The 25,544-nt window shown below is 38.4% G+C and overlaps 1 protein-coding gene across 1 annotated transcript; it reads right to left on the bottom strand.

Moving 5' to 3' along the window:
- Positions 1 to 1,996: 1,996 nt before the first annotated feature.
- LOC125251520 (Y+L amino acid transporter 2) lies at positions 1,997 to 23,101 on the bottom strand. Its single transcript, XM_048164545.1, has 10 exons — positions 22,862 to 23,101; positions 21,630 to 22,147; positions 16,356 to 16,481; positions 15,992 to 16,136; positions 6,470 to 6,593; positions 6,257 to 6,360; positions 6,072 to 6,168; positions 4,977 to 5,126; positions 4,676 to 4,859; positions 1,997 to 2,715 (listed from the first exon to the last, which is right to left on the bottom strand). Exons 2-10 carry the CDS (start codon positions 22,144 to 22,146, stop codon positions 2,621 to 2,623), a joined length of 1,542 nt encoding a protein of 513 aa, XP_048020502.1. The 5' UTR covers position 22,147; positions 22,862 to 23,101; the 3' UTR covers positions 1,997 to 2,620.
- Between the last annotated feature and the right edge of the window lie 2,443 nt (positions 23,102 to 25,544).

The following is a 25,544-nucleotide window of genomic DNA, read 5'->3' as shown; positions in this document are numbered from 1 at the left end:
GCATAAACATTATTCCTTCAAAAATACAAACATGTACATACATGTTCCTCACATATTATTGTAGCCTAGTTTGTGCTGAATATAGTGTAATGACACTTTTGTCATTTATATGTTTATGAACAACTGAAAAAAGCACAAATGTCAGGGCATGTCAAAACTTCTCCAAGCCCCAAATCAGCCTCAGACTCCAGAGGGTTAACGCAGCGTATATAGGTATATTCTCTCAACCTATCTAGCTGGTGCTGTGATAATCCACAGTGTTTACACCGCCTCTGGCGGTCATCCGGAATTCACAGAACCACAGTTACATGTGTAACTACCATTCTTCCTTGCACCATTTTGGTAGGTACTAACCACTGCATACCGGGAACACCACACAAGACTTGCCTGGAGATGCTCTGACACGTCTAGCCCAGTGGTTTTTAGTCCTGCTCCCAGGGACCCATTGACCTGCATATTTTTGTATGTCTTTCTTTTCTGACACCCTTAGTTCAATTCATAGAGCTCTCATATAAGAGATGATGATCTGAATCAGGTGTGTTAAATAAGGGAAACATACAAAATGTACAGAACAGTGGGTCCTCAGGACCAAGATTGAAACCACTGGTCTAGCCATCACTATTTTTAGTCGCTCAAATCTTTTTTCTTGACAATTTTCCTACTTCCAACACATGAAATTCAAAAACTGACTGTTTACTTGCTGCCTAATATATCCCACACCTCGACAGGTGCCACTGTAACAATATAATCAATGTTATTCAATTAACCTGTAAATAGTTTTATTTTTATTTTGGCTAATCAATGTAAATTCTTGTTTTAATGCATTCAGCAGTATCCCTGTGAGGGGGATATTTCATACATAATCACATCTGTGATTAAAATGACTAAACTGTTTGAAATGATCTTCATTAGAGGACATCATTTTAATCAGATGATTCAATATGTTGAAATTACACTGAGTCAAAGGGCAGCATGAAGCTATGTGGGTCTGTTTTACTTTACTTTCCATGACACATACTGTAGTAATGTCAGAAGTTCAGCACTATCAGAAGTTCAGCTCTATTACGAAATCCTCTGATTTGCTTTTATTTCTCAATCAATGTATGGAACTTTATTTCAAAAACAAAAGACCACAAAATAAAACTTGTAATAAACAAACAGGTCACAACTGGCCAATGTCCAATACAAATCAGTCATTTGTGCTTCAAAACAAACAAAATGTAACATTTTGATTTCAAAGCTAATGAAATATGGAGGATTTACAAACTAAAATAATCTAAATGTATCCTTTGGCTCTGAAATATCACTATGTTTTCATATGTGTTTTCAAAGCATGGATAAGTTAAATGGATGAAAGAGGTAAAAATTAAACAATTTCATAAAAGGTTTGTCGGTAAAACGCTTTACAATAATGTATCATTTGTTAACATTAGTTAATGTATTAACTAACATGAACTCAAAATGATTAATACATTTGTTACAGTGTTTATTAATCTTCGTTAATGTTAGTTAATAAAAATACAGTTGTTCATTGTTTGTTCATGTTAGTTCACAGTGCATTAACTCATGTTAACAAATACAACTTTTGATTTTTAATAATTAGTAAATGGTAAAATTAACATTATCTAAGATTAATAAATGCTGTAGAAGTATTGTTCATTGTTAGTTCATGTTAACTAAAGTATTTAACTAATGTTAACTAATGAAAGCTTATTCTAAAGTGTTACTGGTTTGTCTCATGTTGTGCTACATTGTGGATAAACTCATCTCTCACAATCATCACCCAGACATCTGACACCGGAGCTCCCAGACTGCCATAGTTTTCTCTATTTTTAGCTTTAGCCATCTGGAAAAATCACCAAGTCATGGTGCCTCAAGCACAAGGTTTTCAAAATCATCCTGACATTATCTATTACAACCTTTAATGTTTCAAATAAGATAAAAAGCAAATCAAACCTGATCACGATCTTAGAAATTACGCAACACCCTGGACATGTTCAGTAAGTGATACTTCCTGTTTTCAATTTCAAATTAACAAAGGACATCAAATACAGACAGTGAGACAAAATCATTTGAAAATTGTTCTTTTTTTTTTTTTTTTTTACTGCATCTGACAAACGGTACAGAAAGAAATGTGTATTTTTTAAAAAAGAAAGTCCCATCACTCTATATCGTAGTCCCCAAATAGTTGACATGAGTTAACTATCCAGTTGTTCAGTTTGTCAGTATATTCCAGCTCCTCTGCCCTGTTTTCTGTTCAAGACTCAAACCAAAAGCAGTTCCAATGTTTCCCGGTATCTATAAACCTCTTCAGTCAGTGGCGTACAAGGAGCTTCATTGAGACCTTGACAGAATGGCGGACATAATTCATTTTGATTTGCAGTTATTAGTGATCCTTGAAGAAACACTCCAACAGAATAAATCACACAGTATTTTGCTTTTCAGTTACACTGAGCAAAAGAGATATATCTGAGATATCGATGGAATTTGATCTCTATGAGATATGTACTAGACGTTTTATAAATCCGTGAGGTATTTTTTTTTGACAAATAGTTTCTCTTTTTTTCTCCCTATGATGCAGAGATGGAATCCATGCTCCAGGCACGTCCTCTTGAGATAGTTATTGAGTCTTTGGTTCTGCCAGCTTCTCTGGCTCCAGATCCAAGTCAGTTAAGCAGCAGCAGCACATGATCTGAGTGTACTTGGTGACAGAATCTGGCATGGAGAAAAGAGACAAAAACAAGTTGGGGGTAAAAGAAGCTATGGAGTCACGCTGCAAAAAATAAAATAAATGAATATAAAATAAAATAATATGTTTGCCTATTATTTTACCGGCCCCATCCCATTGACATTTTTTTTTCTTATTTTAAGCATAAGACTTATTCTATTCTGTGTTCTGCAAAACATTGTAAATAACTTAATATATTTAATATATTATATTCTCTGAAGTCTCTGGAAAAAAAAAAAAAAAAAAAAAAATATATATATATATATATATATATATATATATATATATATATACACACACACACACACACACACACTAATTGAGAAAATTATTTTATAATGTATGATTCTGTATTTGAGGTCCATCTTCAGACGAAAAGAAAACATCTAACCTATCCTTGGCTTTCATTTAATTAATAGATTCATACAAAAATGTATAAATTAAGAAGAACTTAAACTGTGAACTTGCATGAACAATAGTCACATGTTTGCTGTGTTGAAGCAGTGGCTGCTATGGTAGTAATTAATTTGCCACATGACTATATGAACAAAATAAATCAGGGAAACAGTACAACACTGTAACTCAGTTCTGAGTGTGAAATAAAAATGTGGATGCACCATTTTTAAAAATTGAATTGTTCCAAGACAGGGGTTATTCTTATTGGCACACCAGCAGCTATTCAAAAAGGTAGCAATTTTAATTAGATTATTGATCACAGTGTCGTATTGCCATCTTCTCAAGCTTATAACATTGGAGTGATTTTTTAAGCTCATTTGATATTAGACTCACATATTAAGAGTATCACAAAATCTGCATTCCATCATCTCAGAAACATTGCTAGAATTAGGCCTTTCCACACATTGCCTGATGCTGAAAGGCTTATTCACACATTTATTACAATCAGGATTAATTATTGTAATACACTATGTCGGTCTACCTGCTTAATCTATCAAACAGCTGCAGTACATCCAGAATTCAGCAGCATGTGTTCTCATCTATACTTCAGCACATCACAGGCGTGCTTTACAGCCTGCATTGGTTTCCTTTTCAATCGCGTATTGATTTTAAAACTCTCACTCTAACATACAAAGCTATACGTGGAACAGCCTCTTCTTATATATGTGGCTTAGTTACCCCATACACACCTTCTCGTTCTCTTAGTTCTGCTGATTCTTTTACTCTTCAGCTGCCTCTTTGTAGATTAAAATCTATGGGGAGAGAGCTTTTTCTGTTGCTGCACCCAGGTTATGGAATGCACTTCGTCTTACTGTTAGAAATGCACTAATATTAGCCAGTTTCAGGAAGTTGCTAAAAACATCTTGAATGCATGGTTAAGCATTTAAATGCATTCAATAGTCTGAAGTTGGGAATTTTACACCTTAGTTTTAATAAATGTTTTGGGTAACACTTTATTTTAGGGTATTTTAACTAGTTGCTTATTAGCATGCATATTACTAGAATATTGGCTTTTTATTAGTACTTATTAAGCACATATTAATGCCTTATTCTGCATGACCTTATTCTACATTCTTAATCCTACCCAATACCTAAACTTAACAACTGCCTTACTAACTATTAATAAGCAGTAAATTAAGACTTTATTGAGGGAAAAGTCGTAGTTAATAGTTTATATGTGTTCCCTGTACTAAAATGTTTTGGTAACACTTCATTTTACAGTCCTTTTTACATGTTAATAACAGTAAATTACACATAGTTACATGCAACTAACCTTAAAACCAAACCGTAATCCTAACACTAACCCTATAGTAAGTTAATGTAGTTAATTATTATTACTCAGTACTTCAAAGTATTTATTACACTGTAACAAGGATACCTTAAAATAATAGTTGTATATATATATATATATATATATATATATATATATATATACACTGTCATGTGAATTGATGTGTAATATGTAATATGTGTGATGTGTAATATCCTCACCATTGATTTTACCGATCCATTTTGGCCTTTTCTCTTTGGGCAAGTAGATACACAGGTAATAAACAGGCACTCCAGACAGTGCGATGGCAACTCCTATGAGGGAGTTAATGGTGTCGCTGTACAGAGGCACGATCACGAGGAACACACTGCACAAGCAGTAGATGAAGGGAAAGAACAATGTGAGCTAATGAAGAAAAAGACACAAGACAGCTGAGTCAACAAACACACAGAATAAGACATTGGGTTTTATTCAAACAAATAAGCAGATATGAATGCTGGACCACTGTATAGATCTAGTTACCTTGACAGGTCTGTGTCTGTCAGGCTGAGTGATACGCAGGTAAATGAGTCCGGCCACAGACAGACCCACAAACAGCCAGTAACTGAAGCTGAAGTAGTTGATGAGTTGAAACACATCCTCTACACAGAGGAAGATCAGACCCATCACGCCCTATAAACATCCACAAATCCAATGGTTATCAGTGCCTATTCAGTAAGATGACTGCCACATTGGTCAGCGCAACATAAAAAAATGCAACTTTAAACATTCAGCAAACAAAATCAAACAATAAAATGACATTACTAGTGGTGTCAACTTCTGTTGTTTCTATGTGCAAGAATTCAAAGAGTAAATGTTTCGAGTGAAGGATCCAGCATGTTGTAAGCAGTGGCTAAAGGCTGCAAAGAATCATAAATACCAAAGAGAGAACACCGAAATGGAAAATCTGAAAATCATCCATGTTTGTGGTCTACATTTCAAACTGGATGACCACGAACACAGTGTTTTAGAGCAAACGGAGAGGGAAATCTAACAGATTTCTGCAGACAAATAAACAGAAATTTGCAAAACGGGTTAAAAATCGGTGAACTACTATGCATCCTTTTTTATTATACAAATGTGTTATAGAAATTGTAAAACTGCACCAAGATCAGGTAAAATCCATATAAACACTGCTTCATGGGTTCACAAATACTGCCCTCTAGCGGTGAACCACTGAAATTTTTAAATTATTTTAAAACAGCTATGCCACAACAAAGGCTTGCTTATGGAAATTGCGTAGTGGTTTAACATATTCGAAACAAAGTTTGCAAAGTTTTCAGTTTTATGAAACAGTGTTTCGAAAGTACCCATCATTATTCACTAGACCATCTTATTCTTGAACCTCTCCCTTCAAAAGTTCTGTCACAGAGTCCACAATCAAAGCCCTTTCAATGGATAAAGACGTGCCATACCTTTCCTTCCAGAAATACATCAAATTACATAAGTACAATGGGTCGTGAACACCATTTCATGTTGACTTTACCAACTGATTATGTTGTAGTATCGTATTATAATGGATAATCTATTCCAGATAATGTACATGCTGATACTTGGAGAAAAAGGAAAGAGTCTTACATTAAAGAGCAGTGCAGGTACAGGAGTGTAGCGCTCAGCATGGATCAGACTTAAGCTGATGGGAAGGTGGCCTTCTCTCGCCCCCACAAAAAACAACCTATCACCAAAGAAATGCAACATCTACTACATGCAAATATCAAGACTTTAAAGTCCTTGTTGTTTTAACTGGAACCAAAAAGTTTTACCTGGAGGCAGCAATGATGGAGGCATTGAGTCCTCCATAGCAAGACATGGCCACAGCGATGGGAACGATCCAGCTAATGGGACCTAGCACCTGATTTCCAAATGTCTACAGATGGGGACACAAACTAGATGGTTTATTCAAATGATAGTGCAATTAATACAATAAACTCATAAAGACCAAAGATCACATATTTGATACTCTGAAAGATCCTTACTACAGCCACTGCATCACTACCCATGAAAGAAGGCATGTCCAGAACTACATAGTAGGCCACGTTGGTCAGCAGATAGATGATTGTCACTATTGGCATGGAAATGGCTATAGCGATGGGAAGGTTCCTATTAATGGTCAAGGAGAAAGATTAAATGCTTAGGATGAATAACAGTGTGAGGAACAGGATGCATTCATTTTTATGTAGCTTTGGATAACAGTGTTTATTAAATGAATAAATGAAAAGATAAACACACCTAATCTGTTAGTCTTATAATGAGTCCACTGGTCATGAAGTTACTCACCAGCAGGACCAGATGGAATCTGTTGACATTTTTTGCATTACCTGAGCTAATTTTGGGGAAAATAAATCAATATTCTGATTTAAATATGTTGATTTAACATGTTGCTAGCATGATTTAACACATTGCTAACATGTTTCTAGAATGAATTAGCGTATTGTTAACATGTTTTAGCATGTTGCTAGCATAATTAGTACATTGCTAACATGTTTCTAATGTGATTTAAACAATTATTAACATGTTTAACATGTTACTAGCATGATTTAGTACATTGCTAACATTTTTCTAGAATGAATTAGCGTATCGTTAACATGTTTTAGCATGTTGCTAGCATAATTAGTACATTGCTAACATGTTTTACCATGTTGCTAACATGTTTCTAATGTGATTTAAACAATTATTAACATGTTTAACATGTTACTAGCATGATTTAGCATGTTGCTAGCATGTTTCTAGTTGAAAAAAACAGCATATGCTGGTAAGGTAGGTTTTGAAGCTGGTATGCTGGTTTAGGCTGGTCCTATGCTGGTCCAGGCCGGTCCTGGACCAGCATATGACCAGCTTAGGACAAGCCTAAACCAGCATACCAGCTTCAAAACCTACCTTAACCAGCATATGCTGTTTTTTTCAACAGGTAGGGCTGCCTTCAACTAAAGATTTTTCTGGTTGACTAGTAGTCATTCATTTTAAGCGATTAGTCGACTAATCACACGTTTATTAATAAACCATTATAAATGGTTTATTATAAATCATAATAAAGAGCCTTTAATGCCTAATCAGTGCTCAAGCGCACACAGCTTGCCACAGTGCAAGGGCAGAAGTAATGATTATAAATGCTTTGGGGGAAAAAAGCAAGGAGACTGCTTTAATATTTTAATAATGAATTGATAATCTAGTGTTTTCTGTATTTTCGACTGCAATGATAAAGTTGACAATTCTGTCATCTCCGCAGTAGTGGACGTGCCTAGATGCATGTTTCAAACGGATTACACAACCTGAGAATATTTGTTTTCCATTTGAATTGGTTCATTTATAAGTAGACATTTTGCTTTCTATAGATATGTTTTTCATGTCTGTGAGGCAAGTTTACATGTCATTTCATTTTGTTTTGTTTTTTTGGCGCGCTCAAGTCACAGAGAGAGATGGCAGAAAGAGTACCCTGTTTGCTTTTATTATTTTACAAAAGCACAATGTTTTGTTGTTATTGTGAGTGCACAGAAATAAAAGTAGACTTTACAGATTCAAAAGATCTGTATAGATAAGATTACTCTTATCTGTATGACCAAAAATGATGGAGTAATTCAAGTGCAAGTGATTGCACCGGTGCCTCCATGTTAGCTGCCATGCAGTAAGCGCACTACTTTTCAGCTTTCACACTCCACACAAACACTTGAAATAGCCCACATTTTTCTAGGTTAATTTTAAAGCGAACGGCCATGTAAAGTTGCTACTACTTGCATGTTTCAGATAATAAGCCATGTTTGAGGTTGATAAATGATAGGCGAGCGTTTGGATGTCCTGCCCGATGTACTGTAATTACCACATAGATCAGATCATAATCTGTCCATCACAGACTGCATGACTTTCTCCACTTCCTGTGGATTTTTTTTCTGCGACTAAGCAACTAAAAAAAATTTGGTTGACTAAGCCTCTTCTTGTTGACTGATGGTTAGTTGACTATTAGGGGGCAGCCCTAGTTTCTATCATGTGTTAGCACATTGCTAGCATGTTTGATCATATTTCTACCATGATTTAACATCCCTGCAAACAAGCCTGCACTCGCCCTTACAGGCCCAGAAATAGTCAATGACTGGCAGGAGCATCTGCCACTTAAATATTCCCTAAATCATACTCTGTAAAATGTAAATCTCTTTGATTCTGACCCCTACATGATGATTGAATCATCAATAAGTAATCAACTTCATCTAACCAGAATTTCTCTGGCAATTTTGTTAATACAAATGTGCTTCAGAAACACATAATTATAGCAGCCAGAGAACAACTGATGCTGAAAAGTCAAGGGTCAAGAGCCCAACTAAAGCAAACGCTCACCTCCATAATGGTGACTTCAAAATTTACTATTTTCAATAAAACATCAACATCTAAAAGTTTTGTATGAAAGAAATAATCAAACTGGATTGTAGTAAGTAAAGATGCTGAGATCTAGACAGATCTGTTAGCGTTTAATGTTCTGTTGCTGCTGCTGGTCATGTGACAGTGTTTTCAGCTTATTTAAATAAGGAGATTTTACTTTACTGCCAAGTCATTTGACTTTTATTATCTAACTGTTTTGTTATCGTATTAATTACAGATTATTTTTGTAATTTTACATACATTTGTATGTAATAAGAAAACAGAAAATACCGTATAAAAATACAGCCAAACAGAGCATGGGAAACGAAAGTGGGCTGCCTACACAAAACCTGCATGGGCCCAAAGGTACAAAAGTTGCTCTGGGCCCTAATGGGCTGAGTCACTGGGCCATCATGGGCTTAATGTGGGCAATTCGCTAGTGTGGGCTGCTCACAGAGAGCCCGCAGCTGGCCCTAGACTACTGTGCCCGCAAAAAGCCAGCATGGGCCCCACAGGGGCACGTTTGCAGGGATGTTGCTAGCTTGATTTAGCACATTGTTAGCATGTTTCTAGCATGCTTTAACACTTTGCTAACATGTTTCTAATATGATTAACACATTGTTAGTATGTTTCATGTTAGCATTGCTACCATGTTTTAGCACAGTGGTAGCATGTTTCGAGCATGAATTAACACATTTCTAACATATTTTAACACATTGGTAGCATGATTTAACACATTGCAAACATGATCCTAGCATGTATTAGCATATTGCTAACATGAATTAACATGTTGCTGCTAACACATGGCTAGTGTGTTCCCTTTCGAAAGGGAACTTCTACTCTGCGCTGATTGCGCTTTGAGGAACGTCACTTGTGACCCGTGTTCGAAATGCCAGAAATCACAACACTCCAATGCTATTGGCCGGCGACAGCCTATCACGTCCAACGGTGCGAACCGTGACGTATAAAGGGAACGCCTGCGGAAGCAGCCAGTATCTTTTGTCTTTTCGGGACTGTTTTGTCCGTGCCATTGTTTCACAAGCTCCGGTAAGAAATTACTTCTTTTTGTCTGCAAACGTTCAGGAGAATGTTTTCATCCGTGTCCCATGGGTTTGACACTTGATGTTCATGTTTCTGGCGTTTTTCTGTCTGGAGAGGAGCGAACGCGTAGACGTTGCTTGAGGGCGGCGTCTATGTGTGTTGGTCTATTATTCACGGCGAGCGTCTCTCCTGTTCAGACGCTCTGTTCTCATTTGACACTCTTTCCGAGGGAGGAGGTGTCTGCATCTGTGCCTGTCATTGTAGCCCCGTATGTGCTGAGGCAATACGGCGGCTGCAATCATAGGGCTCGCAGGTGAGCTCGTTGGAAGTCTGAGAGAATTATATTTCTCTCTGCTTCCCGGGGCTGACGAGGTTATGTTGTTGGATGACTGTGACGTCCGCGCTTGATGTCGCCGCGTCCAACAGCGACCGCTCCTCTGGCTGCTGGGTGTGCGAGCCGCTGTGTTTTTGGGACGCGCTTTTCGGCAGGCTGCAGCTGCCGGAAGTGCGCGTTAAGAAAGGAGCCGCGCGCGGACGGTTCGACGAACGGTTCCTTTCTGTCCATGAATATTGCGGCTTCCATAGACTTTCCATTCTCTCCTGATCTCCGTGTTTGAGATAGGGAGGGCATGGAAAAACCCTTGGCTGTTCAGATTTGGATCTGAGCCAGACAGACACGGGAGGAGGAAGAAACGGGAGTACTGGGTGATCGATTGTAAACACTGTTGCGTTTGTAATCGATTCCCCAGCTATTTAAGGGCAATTTATATCTATTTATATCTACCCTCTCCTTTTCTTCTTTCACCTCCCATAAATATATATTTGCTCAGGTGTTTTTACAGTTAGGCTGTCGGCTGGCCTTTTCTATGGCCATCTTCTGGCTTGATAGTGAAAGTGCTTTTAGGCTTTAAAGAACTTTTGATTTCTTCCTTCTTCATGCTTATAAGGAGGGAATATCTTTGTTCTACAAGCCGCAGGAAGGTAAGCTGGGTCCATATTTTTATGTTTATAAAAAGTGTGGACTTTGTTTTCCTGTATAGCTTCCCTGAGCATGTAGTCAGTAAAGTTTAAAGGGGTTTTTTGGGCAAAATAACTAGCATTAGGTTGGCTAGTTTTCAAAACATGCAGGCCGCTTATGGCCGCTGTTTTGTAGCCTCCTATATTAGAGTAGCTTCTCAGCTAATACTTAGCTTGGTTTGAGTTGGCACTCGTTGCTTCGTTGCTTCAGTTATTTGTGTGCAGGACGGCTTATCGGCCGCCTGACACGGTTTGCTTGCAGTGCTTCATTTTCTCCTCATATTTGAAGGTTCAAGATGGAGCCCAAGCTTTGCTTGGTCTAGTAGGCCTTAGCTATCGGCTAGGCTAGAGCTAGGTTAGGTGTTTGTTTGTTTTACATTCCCCTATTATTTACTATCCCCCTTGTGGTCGTATAGTTCCTAGTTCTGGCCTCCTCCTGAGGGAGTTGGTGGCCGTTTTTGCCCATATTCCCCTTCGTATATATGCGAGCTTACTCTAGTGCTGCCACAGGTTAACACCTGTTTCTGTGATAGCAGGCTGTGTTTAGCCTCTGTCTATGAACGTGGTGTTTTGTTGTACTCCCCGGTTAGGGTTTGTGTTTCACTAAGTGCATCACCTGTTGGATTGCACACTCAGGGTGAGTGTAGAGAGTCCTATTCTGGTTAGAATAGTATATTCTCGACTTCCCCCAGTCGATCATGACCACAGCAGCTGTTTCACTCTTGCTGTTAGATTGTTGGCTCTTTTATTATAGCCTCTCTTTAATACAGCTTGTTTTGGGGCGCTGTTGGTTTGCGATCACTAGTTTGCTCACACTTTTTCGCACTGCCTCAGGCTTATGCTCATGTGTTTTGAGGTGTTAGGCCTTATAGGCCTTCCTTAGACCGTGATAGCATATTGTTATGTACATTGCCTGTTGGAATGTGTAGGCTTAAGCTCAGGTTGCATAGCTAGTTCCCCACAGCTATCGTGTAGGGTTTAGAACTGGTCCCCTTTGAGCATTGGCCCTGTTATGACCACGGGCTGGTGCCACATGGTGCTTAAAAGTAGTAGGCCTCACCAGGCCTCCTTTGTAGCCTCTGTGTTTGCCCAGCTGGGTTGGTTATATCTAGATTCTTTCCATGATTGAGTCATGTCTTATGACGCATGCTGCCACTGGCCACGCCCCCTCTGTACGAATAAGCCTTAGCTCAGGCTTTTCGTTGAGTTCTGTGGCGTAGTGTGTACTTCTCCTACCTATGGGTTTTTCGAGTACTGGCCTGTTGGCTGGCATTTGTCATAAGTTACCACTGGTTGTTGCCATGTGTTCATGGAAGTTGTAGGCCTCCTTTCTGTCTGCATGTTGGCACAGCTTTATGTGGGTTTTTCGTATGTCTCGTCACCATGGGTGAGTCGTGACGCCGCGTGTTTCACGAGTCGTAGGCTTTCACGAGTCGTAGGCTTTCACAGGCCTCCTTTGCTATCACGCTGGAGTTTGGCTTTGTGCTCCTCTCGCTTATGTGTTGGATGGGCTGTTTTCGTGGGCACTCACAGCTACTTAATTACTTGGTGGTCATGCTTCCAGCATGCTATGTTTCAGGTGCTTGGCCTTACGGGCCATCCCGGAATATCGCCTCGTATTGAGTTTCTGTGGAATGCTTAGTTCATTATTAAGAACTCTGGTTATGTTGTAGGCCCTTTTTTCCGGCCTCCATGACTATGTGCCCACAGTATGGTCTGTCTGTTAGGTTGAGCTTCGTACTTCCCTTTGGGTTGACTGTGTAATTGTGCTTAGCTCCCTAAGCTGGTCATTGGTTGTAGACTTCTGTGAGGTCTCCCGTTCAGACTGGCCCTAGGCTGGTTTGTGCTCCCCTGTACCAGGGTTTTCTAGCGCACAGCCTCCTCAGTGCTTCTTCAGCCACTGAGTAGATCCTAGGATGAGCGGATTTTACTCCCCTCAATACGAGGGTGTTTAGCGCTTAAGCTGAGTTCTGCTCTCCAGGATAACCTTTTCCTAATGGCCGCTAGCTGACGCTGCATGTAGCGGGTAGGCCCTCTGGGCCTCCTTTAAGAAACATGCTGGCATGTACCTTTTGTGTTTCTTTTGACAAGAAACGGTGAAGGTCGCTGGCTGGCCAGGGCTCTGGCGGACTCATTAACCTCCTCTATAGTCGGTTTGTTCTGCCTGGAGCTTGATAACACTGCCACGAGCTGATGCCACGTGTCTGCTGAGGTTATAGGCCCATGGGGCCTTCTTTAGCACATGTTGGCGTACGCTGTACTCCTCTTGCTTAAAGAGTAGAAAGGTGCTTTTACAGAGTACACTGCTCGTTGGATTGTGTTGGACGGGCTGTTTCGTGGGCACTCACAGCTACCTAATCATTTGGTTGGTCATGCGCTTAGCATGCTATGTTTTCAGTTGAATGGCCTTATGGGCCATCCTGGATACCACCTTATGGACTGGGTTCTTGTTGTGATATTAGTTCATTTATAGAACTTTAGTTATGTTGTAGGCCCTTTCTGGTCGGCCTCCATGGCTATGTGCCTACAGTACGGTCTGTCTGAGCTTCGTACTTCCCTTTGGGTTGACTGTGTAATTGTGCTTAGCTCCCTAAGCTGGTCATTGGTTGTAGACTTCTGTGAAGTCTCCCGTTCAGACCGGCCCTAGGCTGGTTTGTGCTCCCCTGTACCAGGGTTTTTCTAGCGCACAGCCTCCTCAGCGCTTTTATCAGAAGCTGAGTAGATCCTAGGATGAGTGGTTGTACTCCCCTCATACGAGGGTTTATAGCGCTCAGCTGAGTTCCGCTCTCCAGGATGCCCATCTCTGCGTGTGGGTTTGAGTTGCTTACTGCCTTTTAGCAGTCGCTCTTTCCTGCTCTCCTCTTTGGAGTTTGCGCTTGGAGATTCTGTATATCAGACAAGGTTGGCCAGACTTGGTTCGCTTTCGCTAAGTAGGCCTCCTTGGTGGCGTTGGGGGTGAGTTTTTTTTCCCCCCTAGTGACCGGCCGAGCTTCCTTTAGACTCTTGGCCGCATTCCCTTAAAGGGACCACTTTCCTGGCGTTTGTTGGTCCCAAATGCTCAAGCAGCCTTGGTAGGCTTTTTTCGGAAGGCCTCTTTTAGGCTCAGCTTGGGCTGTTGGCCATAGGGCATGCTGTCACTGACAGCCGTTTGAAGGATTGCTCCCATTTTTCCCTGGAACTGCCTGTGGTTTTTCCAGGCCTTTTGGGCATGCATTCTCCTCTAGCATGGCGGCGTTGGTATTGCGTTCCCCAAAGCGCAATCAGCGCAGAGTAGAAGTTCCCTTTCGAAAGGGAACGTCTCAGGTTACGTATGTAACCATGGTTCCCTGAGAACAGGGAACGAGACTCTGCGCTTTCCTGCCATGCTTCGGGATGCCTGCTGAACAGTCCCTCAAAGACAAAAAGATACTGGCTGCTTCCGCAGGCACTCCCTTTATACGTCACGGTTCGCACCGTTGGACGTGATAGGCTGTCGCCGGCCAATAGGATTGGAGTGTTGTGATTTCTGGCATTTCGAACACGGGTCACGAGTGACGTTCCCCAAAGCGCAATCAGTGCAGAGTCTCGTTCCCTGTTCTCAGGGAACCATGGTTACATACGTAACCTGAGACGTTTTAGCATGTTGGCCTAGGATAGTTGTCAGGCTTTGCTGCTGATAGACATTTTAAATAATCTATAGCTGTGTCCCAGTTCAGAGGGTGCATCCTTCGAAGGCAGTAAATGTCAGGCTGAGCATTGTTTAATGGGATGGTCTAGCCTAAGGAGGATTGTTCTTGTTGCCTAGCAACTGTGACAGCTGCCATTGATGAGCGGCAGTAATGTTTGTACTGGACTTTTTTGAAAGTTATATTTTGGGTAGGCTAGGCTGTGAATCTGTTGTATCCTTCGTTGCCCAGGAAACGATCGACACATTTCAAGGCTGAAGGAGCCTTTTGAATTGGGACAGTCTTGGTCGCGCCAATGTGATGCAATCAGACTTCGAATGCAGCCTTCGAAGGATGCAGCCTCTGAATTGGGACGCAGCCTATAAGAGGTTATTGTATGAAAGTTTTAACCCCTCTATGAAAGTCTATGGGATTCTGGAAATGTTTCACTTCCTAAATGGAAAATTTCCACCAGATTAATGGCAGGTGCCCTTGCACATAAATTTATTCCTACCTTCATTTCATGTTCATGAATCCAAATTATTTTAAATGAGGAAGCACATGCCCACATCTGTAATTTACATAAAACACACCCAAACCATGTCCATATAAGGATTCGTACACTCTTGTCTGAGAGCATGTGCAGCAAGATCTTTAGAGTGTGCCATTCTCAAAACCAGCTAAAACACAATAATTAATTTCTACACTCACTGGCCACTTTATTAGGTACACCTGTTCAACTGTCTGTTAATGCAAACATCTAATCAGCCAATCACATGGCAGCAATTCAATGCATTTAGGCATGTAATTGAGGTCAAGATGATCTGTTGAAGTTCAAACTGATCATCGGAATGGGGAAAAATGGTGATTTAAGTGACTTTGAATATGGCATGGTTGTTGGTGCCAGATGGGCTGGTTCCAGAAACTGCTGATCTACGGGGATTTACACTCACTCTAGGGTTTACAGAGAATGGTCCAAAAAAGAGAAAATATGCAGTGAGCGGCAGTTCTGTGGGTGAAAACGCCTTTTTATTCCAGAGGTCAGAGGAGAATGGCCAGACTGGTTTGAGCTGATAGAAAGGCAACAGTAACTCAAATAACCACTCGTTCCAACAGAGGTCTGCGGAAGAGCATCTCTGAATGCAAAACATGACAAACCTTGAAGCAGATGGGCTTCAAATCATCTTCACCCAACAAATCTGAGGCTGTCATGTCAATATGGACCAGAATCTGTAAAGGAATGTTTCCAGCACCTTGTTGAATCTATGCCATGAAGAATTAAGGCAGTTCTGAGGACAAAAGGGAGTTCAACCCAGTACTAGCAATAAAGTGGCCGGTGAGTGTACATAGGCCTAGATGCACAGTTAATGGATGAGACTCAATGTTACTCTGACAATATCAAGACAAATGCATTGAATATGAAAAACATGAAAATGGAAATGCTGACACCTTTCAGGGTTCTGGATCTCCTCAGTAACAAAGTTGAGTGTGTCCCAGCCAGAGTAGGAGAACAGAGCCGAATAAAGTGCGAGAGCAATGCTGCCCGCCTCCGTGGAGGAACCCTCGAATGGATTATTAAAGTTCTTTGTTTCTCCTGTGGTGCACATGAAGTATGAGGAACAGAAAAAGAAAATTATAAGATTGAACAGTACATAAAACACCGAGTCTTTTCAAACAACAAAACCTGTGTAGGTGCAACCTGAGCTATGATTAAAAACTACTTCCTTGTTCACTACTTCCTAATCTCAATTCCTCTTATTTATGGTGACAAATCCACCAAAAACTTCAGTATCCCCTCAAAACTTCGATTTACCATTAATTATCTTGATGATGCCCATTGTGATGACGAGGAGCAGAGACATGATCTTGGTGTAGGTGAAAATATCTTGAACCAAAGTGCCCCACTTTACATAAGCACAGTTTATGAAGATCAGAATGCCTGAGGAAAGAGGAGGAACAATTTAAATAAATTTTGAAATCAGTTGTTTGGGTATCAGAACACTTAATATTAATGATTTAATCAGAAGATGACTCACAAGATATTACATAAGAGGCTTGTTCTTTGTTTTAGTCTGTTTCTCAGAAACCAAAGCAGGCTCTTTCCATGAATATAGTACAGTTTAATGCATTTTAAATGAGAACTATTCAGTAGGGGTGCGTCTTAATCTGTTCCCTAGCTCACGAGCTTGTGAATCACAATCATGTACACGAATTCGGGCACTGGTAAGGACAGTAGGCTAACGGACGCTGACTCACTGCACATTGGGACACTCTATTTCCGGCAACGTGACAACGTCCTCATTGTACAACATCACTACTGGTATTTATAAACAAAAGCAGAGCTGATATCATTCTGACATTACTTGTAATGTTATTTAAAGTACATTATGATAAATACTTTGCTTGTTACATATACATGCAACATTTCAGCCATAAATAAATTGTAAATGTTAGCTAGATTATGTTCATTACCTGCTGAAATACGTATAATAAAATAATGGTTTGTATTTAAAAAAAAACATCTATGGCCGACTCCCTGATCAGTGCCCTGACTACTGAACTAGGGAGCTGATTGAGACACACCCTCAGTAGGTTAGTTAAACTATTATACAACATAAGTTTAAGCATTAAAGTAAGTTGTTCAAAACAAATCAAATATCTATTTTGTCATATTTCAAATATTTGGGCCTGTCCCACCTCATGGTCTTGACCTTCTTAACTACATGCAACAAATAATACAACATCATAATTTTGGCCATAATCTTATTTATTCAATATTCAATTTATTGTGGAAAAATATGTAACCCTGTTACAAAGTAGCATAATAATAATAATAATAATATAATAATAATAATAAACTTATTTTATATAGTGCCTTTAAAAGTTGCATCTCAAAGTGCTTCACAGATAAATATAGATAAAATACATTGAAAAAAAAAAAATAGAAAACATATATTAGAGCAAATTTAAGAGAGAAAGATGCATTAAAAAAAAAATCACTTCTATGCTAGCCTAAAAAACAAAACAAAAAAAGTTTTAAGTGAAGATTTAAAAACACTAAAAGAGTCAGCATGTCTGATCTCAGTTGGAAGAGCATTCCAGATTTTGGGAGCAAAAGAAGAAAAAGCTCGGTCACCCATAGAACGTAAACGCGTTGAAGGAAGTATTAAAAAGCCAGAATCAAAAGAATGAAGATTGCATTTTGGGGTGTATGCAGTTAAAAGTTCAGACAGATATTGTGGCGCCAAACCATGCAAGGCCTTGTAGGTGAGCATGAGAATTTTAAAATCGATATGGGAGCCAGTGCAAGGACTCCAAGATGGGAGTGATATATGCTCACTTGTCCTGGACCTTGTCAGGATTCTAGCCGCTGAGTTTTAGACATACTGCAATTTGTTTAGACTAGATTTAGAAACCCCACCAGGCAGAGCATTACAATAGTCGATGCGAGAAAAGACAAATGAATTAATCAGTTTTTCAGCCACCGAGAAAGATAACATGGGGCGCAATCGCACAAAGTTTCTAAGATGAAAAAAATTCAATTTTGACCATATTCTGGACATGAGGATCAAATGTTACATTTTAAATTTAGTTTGAAATGCCAAAGCAGAGCCATCCACCATTAAGGTTACAGTGTCAGCTTTGCAAATTTGTTAGGGTGAACCGATGAGCATAACCTCAGTCTTGTCGCTGCTGAGACAGAGAAAATTATGAGACATCCATATTTTTATCTCAGAGTCAGAGATACAATGTTCCAGAATTATTGCCAGGTTTTGAATGAATATAAATTTGGGTGTCATCTGCATAAAAATGAAACTTAAGACCCATGGATCTGAGAAGTTGACCCAGGGGAAAAATTTATATACTAAAAAGTAAGGGACTCAAAACAACTCCAAAATGCACTGCCCCAACTTAGGATCTGCATCCACCCAGGGACACAAACTGCCTTCGATCTGAGAGGAAAGACTTGAACCAGTTTAATACAGTGTCAGTAATACCAAAAACAGTTTCCAAACGATTGAATAAAAGAAAATGATCCACTGTAAGCATGATTTTCACCCCCCTTCTTAGTTACACAAATTTGTAGAATTTTAATTTTTATTTTAGTTTTATTCATATTTTAAATTAGCTTATATTTTTATATTTTTAGTTTCGTGTTAATTTTAGATTAATTGCTAGTAATTTCACTGTGATTCTGTCATTTTATTAGTTTATTTTTTTTAAATATTGCTATTAGGGTTTAATTCATTTTTATTTCAGTTTTAGTTATTTATTTCCAGTTAATAATTTTAGAGCTTAAACTAAACTGAATTTATTTGAATTGAACCATTGAATTAAAGTCATATAAAATCAGCTCCTTCCTTTTATATAGTTTTCTGAAGGTTCAGCAATAATCAACAATATTTGCCAAATGTCTTTGTATTTTGTAGATTTTATTTTTCTGTACCCTATTCTTGGAAAGTGTCAGGTCCAATCTCAGCTAGCACGTGAATTGTGTGTGTTGTTACAGTCTGTCCTCATGCACTGAGTGGATCATGTCCCTGCTTTCTGAGAACACATTTAGCTCTGACAGGAAACTGTGTGAAGGCAACAGCTGCTAAGAAGGAAAGAGAAAGAAAAACATCTCCTGTGTGTCATGTATTTGAGTAGTGAAAATTGGGCGAAACTGAGAAAAGTGCCATTCATCTCTACTTCGGGTTTCACTTTGCTCAAACTCTGTTTACTAGGATATAAGAACTAAAAAAAAAAAAAAAAAAAACTTTTATAGATTTGAAGTGTTGAACAGTTATGTTATCTATGTAACACAATTATAAATACACTCAACATGATCCATCACCAAAAAAGTACTATCATGGCTTTTTGGACTTATAGTAATACAATGGTATTATTTGAAGTACCTTGGATTATCATGTAAATAGTGTGTGATTACTGTGTGAAGATGGTAATCATTCAGTACCGTGTATTACTGTAGTAATTCTTTACTCTGGGATGTGTTGTTGATCTTTCACCCAAAAATACCAGTGTCTGCTTATATGGCTGTTATATGACTGTCTTTTTATGCATGTTGCTTATTTGTTTCTCATCAGTACAGGCTATGCATTCTCTTTTAATTATTCATGAAGGTAACTATTACTTATGTTAGTTTTGTGTAATAAAGGGCCTACTTCTCTATAGTGGTAGATTTAGATTATTCATCAGTGCACATTATTCCCCCCAAAAAACTATTAAATAAGTTGTCTTCATAATCTTTCATTTAATTCAATAGCTTGACTCACTTTTGAAACAACTTTGCTTTTTGGCTGATGTCATCTTGGCTATTGGGTTAACTGAGGCTTTATTGGTTCATTCTGGCATGGAACGACCCCTTTTCACAAACTATTTTTTGTTTTTCTCATCACATTAGGGAAGTACAACGGGTTACAAATGCTGTTTTATGTTGACCAATAGAAGGATATGCTGTATGTGTCGCAGGGAAATTCAGCGAAGTGAAGAAAAAAGGGTTTCGTGAGTTGTGATGTGAAAGACAGCAGAAGGGGAAAAATGTAATTTTCATTCACTGAAATATTTGTCATTTATATTAATATATAACAACACATCAGGACCCCCTTCATTAATGTGTGAACAAAAAAATAGCGTGTTATTGTGATTTCTTGTTTCAACTAAAGAGAAAGTTCTGTCATCATTTATTCATCATCATGTCATTCCAAGCCTGTATGACTTTCTTCTGTGAAGCATAATAGAAGATATTTTGAAGAAAGCTAGGAAGCAAACTGCATTGGAGCCCATTGACTTGCATTGTATGGACAAAACAACACTGATACATTTCTCAAAATATCTCCTTTTGTGTTTCACAAAATCATCAATTTTGGAATGACATGAGGGTGAATAAATGATGACAGACTTATCATACTTGTTTGAACTATCGCTGATTCAAAAGAGCTTTTTTAAAATAGTTAACGCTATGCTAATCTAAAAGGCTAAGCTAACCGAAAACACAAAGAAAGGGAAAATTTGAAAAGGTTTAACTTTGATTTAAAACATTTTAAATTTAAAAGACAAATGACTTTTTCATGATTAAGAAAAATACACCATCAAGTGATTTTTATGTCATTTCTAATCAGGCACTGAATTGGATACATAAGGGGCACAGGATCTCCCAACAAGGGGCTAACTGGAATCAACCGAAAAGGAATGTCGTTTCAGAGGTGGTGCAAGTTTTTACATTTCAATTACAGATTACAAAAACAATATTTTTTCTTTGTAATAACTCAAATACTAAGACCAGGAATGTTTAAAGGGTCATTTATTACTTACCCTCATGCCGTTTCACACCCGTAAGACTTTCGTTAATCTTCGGAACACAAATTAAGATATTTTAGTTGAAATCAGATGGCTCCGTGAGGCCTCCATAGGGAGCAATGACACTTCCTCTCTCAAGATCCATAAAGGTACTAAAAACATATTTAAATCGGTTCATGTGAGTACAGTGGTTCAATATTAATATTATAAAGCAACAAGAATATTTTTGGAGCGCCAAAAAAAACAAAAAACAAAATAATGACTTATATAGTGATGGCCGATTTCAAAACACTGCTTCAGGAAGATTCGGAGTGTTATGAATCAGCGTGTCGAATCAGCGGTTCGGAGCGCCAAAGTCACGTGATTTCAGCAGTTTGGCTGTTTGACACGCGACCCGAATCATGATTCAATATGCTGATTCATTATGCTCCGAAGCTTCCTGAAGCAGTGTTTTGAAATCGGCCATCACTAAATAAGTCGTTATTCTCGTCACTTTATAATATTAATATTGAACCACTGTACTCACATGAACTGATTTAAATATGTTTTTAGTACCTTTATGGATCTTGAGAGAGGAAATGTCATTGCTGGCTATGGAGGCCTCACTGAGCCAACGGATTTCAACAAAAATATCTTAATTTGTGTTCCGAAGATTAACGAAGGTCTTACGGGTGTGGAACGGCATGAGGGTGAGTAATAAATGACATTATTTTCAGTTTTGGGTGAACAAACCCTTTAAGAAAGCAAACAAGACTTCACGCTAAGAGCAATCGCAATGAGGACTCACAGAGACAAGCCGCTGCTATCAGTCTCACAGCGTCGTACGGAGGCTGACAGGTGGGGTAGAAAGCTTCCACCAGGTAGTTGGCAAACGTCAGTGAGATGACCGCCTGACTGGCTGGCTCCACCAGCAGGATGGACGTCCACAGGCGAATGAAAGCAAGGAAACCACCAAAGGCCTCCAGGATGTACGCATAACTAGCACCAGACTTTGTAATAGTGGTTCCAAGTTCTGCGTAACACAGTGCACCAAACACGGAAAATATGCCACCGAGAGCCCAGATGATCAGCGAAAGGCCGTAGGACGCGCTGTACATCAACACACCCTTGGGTGACACGAAAATACCCGAGCCAATCATATTGCCCACAATTAAGCAGATGCCATTGGTGAGAGAGATCTCCCTCCTCATGATCATCTTCTCCTCTTGGTCTGGACCATTGCAGGCTCCAGCTGGTTTCTTCAGGTCCAGGTCTCCTTGAGACCCCGAACACAGTTTCTGGCCTAAAGACATCAGTTTTTTCATGCTGGAGGAAACAAAAGTTAACAAGTATTACAGCTGTAATTACTAGTAAAACTTGTTAAACACAATTATGATGATGGTGGTGGTTTTATTTGGATTTAACATCCCAGATAACTTGATATCTCGTCTTTGACTAATGACTTGAAATTGTACTAAGAAATGATCAAACTACAGTTTGTTTACATAATATGCAGACATAGTTTAGATTATTTACATCTATAGAAAATGTCAATGTAATTTGTGATTAATATTATTTAATATTTAATGCCACATGCAAAATATTCTGCTGACACAAGGTCCCATTAGTTAACTAGCATTGACAATGAGCAATACATTTGTAAAAGTATCTAAAGGTATTTATTTCTATTAACTAGCATTAACAAAGATACTGTTAATAAAATTGTTAGTTCATGTGAGTCCAATAAATATTAGACATTTAATTTTTTAAATAAAGTATTAGTGAATGTTGAAATTAACTAACTAAAATTAATATATGTTTTAGAAGTATTAGAAATTAGTTTGTAAGACAGTTCAATCAAAAACCGCTTAAAGCTTCCATTTTGTAAATAGTTTGTTCAAATGAGCCAATGATAAAGAAATAAAGAAAGTTCACAGGCAGTGTCCTTGTTAAACAACAAAACAGCCACTGTTGGCCAATAGTTTTGGGTCCTATTTAACATTTTAAATGTAGTGCCAAAAACAAACTGGTGTACTTTACCTTTAATCATGTTAGAAGGAATGCTGTTTGGGGGGGAAAAAATCATACAATTGGATTGTGGAGAGGAAGAACGTACAGATGAGTTATGCAAGTTTCCAGAGTGGTGGTGATCCTGGTCAGAATGAAGAAAACTAGACTGTCAGGGTCAACAGGATGAGAGCTGTCGCAATCCCAGACCGCAGAGAGAGAGAGAGAGAGAGACCCTGATCTGTTTTTCCACCAGAGGCAAAATGGGTTCTTGAGTTGCCCTGTCTATTTTAAGAGGTCTGTACTCCGAGAAAGAGAGAGAGAGAGACAGACAGAGAGAGAATGTCTGTCCCCTCCTATTGATGATAAAAGTAGCTCAGCAAAACCCTGTTGAACGAAAGCATGTCTTTGTTATCCGATCTGTTCAAGCTCTGACTCGAGAATTCAGTTTAAAGACAGACTGCTTCCCCTTTACTTGAGGTGTTTGCTAAGGCAAGCAGCACTATTACTATTTCTCATTTTGAACCCTCTGATTCCAAGTATTAAACTTGCACAACTCGTTCTTCAGTTTATGCGATGACACCTCAACCACATCTTGTTGAGGAGATACTTATTCAACAAACTCACAAGAGGCATATTTCCCTGACTGATGATAAAACGATAAAACTGTAAAAAGAAAAAGAAAAAAAAAACAATCCCATAGATTTACAATACAGGAGACATATTTAGTGATCAGAGCCTGCATTCACCATGATTTATCACCAGGAGTTCTCAGAAGAGGACTTCTTAAATCCTGTTTACAAAGATGCTAAGAAATGTTTCAGTAAGGACATTGAAAGGTAAGAGTTAGAGGCAAAAAAGACTGAAGACTGGAGTAATGATGCTGAAAATTCAGCTTTGATCAGTTTTTTTTTTTATTGTATCACAGATTACATTTTAAAATATATTTAAATAGAAAACTGCCATTTTAAATTGTAATATTTCATAACATTATTGTTTGTATTGTACTTTTAATCACATGAATGCAGCCTTGGTGAGCATAAGAGACTTTTCAAAAACATTAAAGAATATACCTAACACCAAACTTAGAGTTTATAATATAATATAAGTAGAGTACAGAATATATATATTTTCCTTTATCACCATTGTAAACTTAGTGTGTATGTGATATATATATATATATATATATATATATATATATATATATATATATATATATATATATATATATATATATATATATATATATATATATATATATATATATATATATATATACACACACACATACACAGGTGCTGGTCATATAATTAGAATATCATCAAAAAGTTGATTTATTTCACTAATTCCATTCAAAAAGTGAAACTTGTATATTATATTCATTCATTACACACAGACTGATATATTTCAAATGTTTATTTCTTTTCATTTTGATGATTATAACTGACAGCTCTTCTGCATTGTTGGGTCTGGCATATCGCATCTTCCTCTTCACAATACACCATAGATTTTCTATGGGGTTAAAGTCAGGCGAGTTTGCTGGCCAATTAAGAACAGGGATACCATGGTCCTTAAACCAGGTACTGGTAGCTTTGGCACTGTGCGCGGGTGCCAAGTCCTGTTGGAAAATGAAATCTGCATCTCCATAAAGTTGGTCAGCAGCAGGAAGCATGAAATGCTCTAAAACTTCCTGGTATACGGCTGCGTTGACCTTGGACCTCAGAAAACATAGTGGACCAACACCAGCAGATGACATGGCACCCCAAACCATCAGTGACTGTGGAAACTTTACACTGGACCTCAAGCAACGTGGATTGTGTGCCTCTCCTCTCTTCCTCCAGACTCTGGGACCCTGATTTCCAAAGGAAATGCAAAATTTACTTTCATCAGAGAACATAACTTTGGACCACTCAGCAGCAGTCCAGTCCTTTTTGTCTTTAGACGCTTCTGACGCTGTCTGTTGTTCAAGAGTGGCTTCACACAAGGAATGCAACAGCTGAAACCCATGTCTTGCATACATCTGTGCGTAGTGGTTCTTGAAGCACTGACTCCAGCTGCAGTCCACTCTTTGTGAATCTGGGTTTTGTTTCACAATCCTCTCCAGGTGTGGTTATACCTATTGCTTATATACTTTTTTCTACCACATCTTTTCCTTCCCTTCGCCTCTCTATTAATGTGCTTGGACACATATTATATTATGTTATATTATATTATATTATATTATATTATATTATATTATATATTTTAGATATATACATACATACACACAAGTTTACAACAGTGATAATTGATCTCTTTAAAAAAAGGTCAGTGTCAATATAAGTCAGTATAAGTCAATATAGGTCAGTGTCATTGCGATGTGTTGACTGTTTGAGTCCTCAGGATGAACACTAAGCTGCTGGATTAGGAATTGCGTATAGCTTTGAAATGCTCCATTAACTCCTCTTAAACAACAATATGTAAGAGTCCTAAAATTAGGGGTGAAACTAAGAACTTTTTGAAGAGTTGCACCTAAATATCACAGGTATGTTTTTTTTCTCATTTTTTATAGTTTGATAAAGATTAAATAATGCAGACGCAGGTAAAAGCAACTTTTGTAGGTAATAATAGATTTTAAAAGAACAATGTTGAGAGAGGTCAAGCTTAATCCAGATTAGTACCAGCTATTGTGTACAAACAGTTCTGGCATAGAGGGGTTTCAGAATGTACTTTCGGG

This window comes from Megalobrama amblycephala, linkage group LG17 (assembly GCF_018812025.1).
Source record: "Megalobrama amblycephala isolate DHTTF-2021 linkage group LG17, ASM1881202v1, whole genome shotgun sequence".
NCBI lineage: Eukaryota > Metazoa > Chordata > Actinopteri > Cypriniformes > Xenocyprididae > Megalobrama > Megalobrama amblycephala.
The sequence above is the reverse complement of the archived record's forward strand: the minus strand, read 5'-3'. Positions and strand labels throughout refer to the sequence as shown.